Source organism: Colobus angolensis, unplaced genomic scaffold (genome assembly GCF_000951035.1).
Source record: "Colobus angolensis palliatus isolate OR3802 unplaced genomic scaffold, Cang.pa_1.0 Scaffold33, whole genome shotgun sequence".
Lineage (NCBI taxonomy): Eukaryota > Metazoa > Chordata > Mammalia > Primates > Cercopithecidae > Colobus > Colobus angolensis.
This window is the reverse complement of record NW_012116599.1, coordinates 1741207-1747515: the sequence shown is the minus strand read 5'-3', so window position 1 is coordinate 1747515 and position 6309 is coordinate 1741207. Positions and strand designations below refer to the sequence as shown.

General features: G+C 53.0%; 1 protein-coding gene across 1 annotated transcript; it reads right to left on the bottom strand.

Annotated features, from left to right (window-relative positions):
- Positions 1 to 4825: 4825 nt before the first annotated feature.
- CCDC140 (coiled-coil domain containing 140) lies at positions 4826 to 5454 on the bottom strand. The gene is given in 3 exon segments (XM_011952033.1): positions 4826 to 5006; positions 5008 to 5219; positions 5221 to 5454. Coding segments are annotated over 3 exon segments (627 nt in total).
- Positions 5455 to 6309: the final 855 nt, after the last annotated feature.

Sequence of the window (6309 nt, the reverse complement as noted above, 5' to 3'; positions counted from 1 at the left end):
ACGAAGATTCCCTTTCAACAGTGGGCCTTCTCACCTCTTCCACCGGTACATGTTTCTGTTTACTTCCCTGATGAGCAGCTCTAAGTTATTTGTTGGTAGGTTTTACTTTATCAGTGGTTCTGTGATAAGTAAGAACTGCTCTCTTTGACTGTGAAGCACTTCTGCGTATTGCTCTGAGAAATCTGTAGTGTTCACAGTGGCTTTGGGAGTCCAAGGTGGGAGAATAGCTTGAGACCAAGAGTTCAAGACCAGCCTTGAGGCTCCATCGCAAGAAAGAAAGGCAGTGAGAAGAGAGAAAGAGATAGGGAAAGAGGGAGAGAGAGAGAGAGAGAAAGGAGAAGTAGTAGAAGAAGAACAACAACAAGAAGAACAAGAAAACAAAAGAGAGAAGGAAAGAGAAAGAAAGAGAAAGAAAGACAGAAAGAACAAAAGAAGGAAAGAAAGAAAGAAAGAAAAGAAAAGAAAATCTGTGGTCTCTTTTCAAGTCTTTACTGCAGGGCCACAAGCTGTTGCCTCCACTTCATCTGTTGCATTCCTTGGTCCCAAACTTCTTAGGCTTTCAAAGATGTGTTCAAAGACTTTGTAATAACTTATGAAACCTTGTGAAAGTATTTCCTCCCGAATTCTTCCTGCTGGTTTATTTTCCATTTATCTCACAGAAATACCAGCCAAGGAATGATGACTGGTTTTTTAGGGTCTTGGGCTCCTCTGGATGATCTGGAAAGAGGAGTCTTCCACACCCCTCCCACTGCCAAAGTGGTAGTGGCGCCTCTGAATCACCCAGGAGGAAAATACAGACTTGCCCTCACCATGTGGAGCAGGGCACTCCTAGCTTTGCCAACATCTCCCCTGCCTTGGAGGGAGTTTCCTTCTGTATGGGAAATGGGAGTGACAGGTTCTGTAGAGTGGGGATGTGGACACCAAGAAGGTGTGCTGTCATTTTCTGTCAAATAAAAATGCAATTTTCAGCAGACGGGAGTTAGATGAAGAGGCCCAGGTCCATCTTGGATTTTTGAGCCACAATCACTGGAAGGGAGGAGTCCCATACCTCTGGCATGTCAACGGTGACAGCTACCCTAACCCTGGAGGTGGTTCGAGGGACAGAGCTAAAGGGAGCCTCAGTTGGTCCATCAGAAGGTTCAGTCCTCCTGTCACCCAGCCTCCCACAGCCATTTTGAAATATCTTTCCAAAGAAGACAATGGGAAACATGTAGAGAGATGCTGGGCCCCCAGAGGAGGCAAGCACTACCTCTTTTGGAGGGAAGCACATCTGCAGGTTTGGCAGCCCAGGCCCTGCCAGGAGTTTTACAGGACCTCAGCCTACCACAGCACAGTAGGCATTCACTAAAGTGTTGTGGACTACATGGTTTCATCACTTTCCTTTATCCTTGCCTTTCCTTCAGCCAACACTCCTTCCTCCTCTCCCTTCTCTGCAGGGAGCTACAGCTCCGTCGAGCCTTCCCAGACCTCTCCTGCTGAAATATCAACTGCACCCCAGCTTTTCATACCGGTTCACTCACTACCCCACCCTTGGTCCTTCAAACTTCTCCTGAGCTGAGCCTCAGTCTTACAACCAATCTCCTGGTAGGGTGCATATATATATATATTGCTGTTTTCTAGACCATCAGCTCTGCCAGGGCAAAGACTTTGGTCTGTTTCGTGGCTGTGGCGCCAGCACTAGGAAAGACACATAGTAGAAGCTCAATAAGTATATGTGGAATAAATGAAAGGCCAAGGGTGCCAGAATGCGATCGACTCCAGGAGAAGCCGGAAGACTAGCCGGGCCAACGATTCAGTGGAAGAAGAGGGGGACAATCAAAGAATGTGGTGACCCGCAAGGTTCGCAGGTGCCTCAGGTCCAGGAAATGACCCGTGATCAAAGGAGCCTGAGAACTTTCAGAGGGAGAATGAGTGATTGAATGTGAGAATGCAGACACCCGAGAGTGCCCAGCTCTTGCACGAAGGAAACAGCAAGGAAGAGGGCGGTGCTCCAGGCGCTGCTAAACTCTGGCTGGTAGTGCTCGCGGGCCACTGCCGTACGCACTCTCGTCTCCGCTAGTGCGGCCCAAGCAGCGCAGTGGGGCAGGTTCCTTCGCAGGCCACCGGGTGCCCAAGGCTGCGCGCTAGGGCTCAGTAGCTCCCGGCAGCGCGCTCGAAGGAAAGGCTCTGTGTGCGGTGCGACTTTCTGCTTCCCAGGGAGGCTCCGAAAGGCCCTCGAGCCACGGGCGCCCGAGGACGCGAGGGTGGGCAGGCCAGTCCTTTAGGGTGGGGACCAGCTGAAAATCAGACCTCCGACGCCAAGCTTGATCCAGCTTTTATAATTTTTCTTTATCCAGCAGAATCTCTTGAAGGGACGACGGTCCAGGCTCAAAGCGCAGAAAGGTTAGGACCTACTAGTATAGGGTGGGACTAGGGAGCAAGGTCAGGCCAAGAGGCCAAACCCTGCTTTGCTGAGAGAGGTGGTCTCACAGGACACTCCGCCCCAAGGCGTTCTCCCGTGAAAGCCCAGGGTCCCTGACTTCAGAGGACGAGACTGCTGAGGGGCTGCCCGGAAATAACCTGAGTTTGCACCCACCGCCTCAAACCCCAATCTCCAGCCAGCTTTCCCACTTGCGACCCGGAGGCTGCGAGCTTTCCCGGTTCTCTATGCCAATAATTGGAGGATCCCTCTCTCTCCCCAGAACTCACTCCTGAGCAGTGTGCTGGTCGTACAGCAACCTGGTCATCTGGGAGGAGTTGGTCGCCCAGACAACTTCTAAGGTCTTCCCCGTCCCATCCCCCAGAGTAGTTTTTCAGGGCGTCCTGGGGCAACAGGAGGTTTTCTGCCTCCCCGGTCGCTTCGCCCCAGGCTCCTTTTTAGAGGGTCCTAGGGAAGAGAACTGAGAACCGCGTGGTCCCCACAGAGCCTGGGGGTAAAGGGACGGAGGAAACGGGCCATGAAGTGTCCGCGCGAGTCCCTGCGCGAGTTTCTGAGCGCGTGCCCAAATAGTGAGTGGGAGGCATTTCCCGGCCTGTCCAGGGATCTAGAGCGGTCCTGCTAACGCGCAACCAGCCCGTGTTTCCGGAAAGGCCTCCCTGCGCGCCGGGTGAGCAGCCAGCGCCAGGCGAGCCCAGAAAGGTGGAAGTCACGGTGGAACCGCCGGCCACGCTGCTGCTTCTCCACACGCGCTCTGGGAAGGGATTAGGCGCCCCCTGCACTTTCGCTTTGGGCGTGATTGACGCGAACGGCGAGCTAAGGGCTGCGTAATTAGTAAAGATTATGCCGGTTTTGTGGAAACGTTCCTCTTAATTAATAAAGGAGGGGGGTTCTAAGGGTGTTTGATTTGCGTTTGGAAAATTCCCTCGGCGGCTCGGGCTCCGTGGTGAAGCGGCCGCTGGGACGCGGGACTAATTGGCAGCCGCCCGGCCGCGGCGTTCTTGTTCCGGATCAAGTGTACCCCATCTTGTTCCCCTCGCCCCGAGGTCTACCGGGCCGCACTCCCTGGGGCTCAGGGCCCCACTCAACTCTGTCTGCATTCACCCCTCCTCGAATGGGTCTCCTTGCCTTCTGTGGACATTGGCTGGCACCCCCGCCCCCAGCCCCGCACGTTTCCCGCAGAGCCTCTTGATCCTTCTCCATCTAGAGGGTACTTCCGGGAGCCCAGATCGCCGATCCTTGGGCTCTGCCAGGGCTTCTGTCGCTGTCCCCTGGGAGGGGGGCGAGGCATGGAAAGAAGCATTTATTCCGTGTCTCTAAGGCCAAAGGGCGCTCAGGGAACGCTGAGAACCCTCCCTGCCCTGAGTGATTGTGTGTGTGTGTGTGTGTGTGTGTACATGTGTGGCTGTTTGTGTCCCTGTGTGGGTCGTATATGTGTGTTTCTAAATATCTGGGAGTTGTGTGTTTTGTTAAAATATTACCTTTTCTCGGGCCTTACTGTTCACCTGCTGCAGCCCAGGAAAAAAAAAAAAAGTCTCCTCTCCCTAGCGTTGCCGCAGTGAAACATACTTTCGCTTTAACCCTAGACTCCTCCTGGTCCCGGGTTGGAGGGGGAAGCAAGTGCTCCCTGCCCAGAAGGAGCTGGGGGCGGGGAGGTGGGAGAGACCCAGTGTCCGCGTTGAGGGCCTGAGAGCCGAAAAGTGGCTTCAAAGGTTTTGGTAATGACTCTTCGGCCTTTATTTATGCCCTTATTAATACAATATCCATCATGTAGATATCGATCTTTATCCTTTAAACTGATACGCTGAGAATCAATTAGCCATGCAGATTACATTTCCTACCTATCCAAATGTTAATCTCTTAGGCTCAGAGCCGGTGATAATATATTTTGCAGCCAGATAGTATTAGATTTCGTTCAGAAAAAAAGAAGACGAAGAAGAACAGGAAGAAAGACTCTCTGAGGCTCTTTCCTCTTGGGGCTACTTGTCTTAACTCTTGGCCAGGCTGGGGCTGGGGTGCCCCTCACAGAGTTTTCCGGGGCCAAGAAGCGAGACCCCGAGGATGGTGCGCGCGCAGGGCCACGGCGGGGAGTCGGGCAGCTTTCTGCAAGAGAGCTCTGGGAGATTGGCGGGTTAGCGAGGCGTCCGCCCTTCTGCCGCGTGCTCCCTCCAAGCTAATCAACGCGTCTCGGTGGCCCCTTTCGATGGGTTTCCGTGTTGGAGATGGTCAGGTTTCATCTTTTCAGAATTTTTCCACCTGGTTCTCCAATCTCCAAGGTTCTGGATCAAAATTATTCTCCTGCCCCTCGCCCCCAAACCCACGACTTGTTGAAAGGTTCATCTCCAGAAAAAGAAGCTTTATTTAAAAGAGGAAATGGGTGTTTTCTCGGGTGATGGGAGATGAAAAAGTTTAAGGTCTAGGAAGAAACTTAATGAAAGTCATATGTAGAAATTCAGGAAGCGGAGGCATCCTGCTTTGGTTGTGGTGATAAGAGTTTCTCCCCTCTTCCCTCTCCCACGCCTTCCCTCCATTCTTCCCTCCCATTAATGTATTTTTTAAATTTCTTTCCTTCTTTCTCTCTTTCCTTCTCTCTCTCTTTCTTCTTTTTCATCCCCTCCGCCTCTTCCCCAGTTTTGAAAGAGTGAGGGGTCGAGAGAGGACGTGTCCTAGTGCGGGCAGCCCTCCCGGGGTCTGTAGACTGCGGGATCTCAGGAGACGCCCGGGTGGAGCCGAATATCTCCGAGAGGCAGGTGCGCGCAGCACGCTTCAGAACGCCTCTCTGCAGTCCCAGGTCCGCGCTCCCCGAGACTCTGGCCAGATCGCGCCGGGCTTGGCCCCTGACAACTCTGCCTCCTCCACCTGTCGCGTTTACTCCGTTTAGTTGGCTATGCAGTCTCTGGCCCCAGATGTGCTTTTAAAACCCGAGGAACGCGGATGCTGGACTCATTCTCAGCCTCTTCCCTCGGGGTCCCATGATCCCACCGTGGCGAGCTTCCAGGCTTAGCGAGGAGATGTGGGTTTGAACATTCGTCTCCCATGTTTCTCTTTTCTTGCTCCTCGCGTCACTGGCCCCTCTACCTTACCGCTGAAATCCATCGAGGAGAAATTTTCTCCGAGGGTTCAAGAGACCCAGGCTGAGAAGCGGCCGCGGCCCACTGCGCTGGTTCAGGAGCTGGGGCCGCGTGGAGTCGGAAGTCCAGTACGGATCTGAGCGAAATAAAGACCTGTTAGTTCCCCCCACCCGGTACCCTCCTCCCCCGAGGGCAGGACACACAGCCCCAGCTCTTTGTGTACAGGCGCCCCGAGGCAAGAGTTCCTGGATTGGTCACTCGCCTACTTTTTTGCTCCGGGAATCAAGGAAACCAACGGACCCCAAGGTTTCTTTTATTCACTTCTTCCAACTCTGTTCCCTCCCCGACCTCACTCACAGCCTTCGCCTGACTCTGCAGAGGTCAGACTTTCTGGTCTTTCCAAGGCCCAGGCTGCCTGCCCCCAATATAAGACGGTCCTTCAGCTAAGTAAGGCCCTTCAACTCTTACCCCTTTCACACACGCCAGGTTCTTTCACACACACACATACACACACCCCGAATACACACACTTCCCGAATACACACACTTCCCGAATACACACACCAAAGAGCGGTTACCGAATTTCTCTTCTAAACATCACCCCCACCCCACCATGAACTTTTACCTAATTGAGCAGAACGTTTTTTGGAAGGTTAGACAGACTTACTCTAATTTTTTAAAAGACACCTCCCCGCCCCCCGGAGAATCGGACTCTGGAATCTTGTCTTCCTTGTTTACCTAAAAATAATTTTCTCAGACCCAAATGGACTAGACCAACTGCTATGAGATGTATTCTCTCCCTCCCTCACTGCCTTTAAAAACC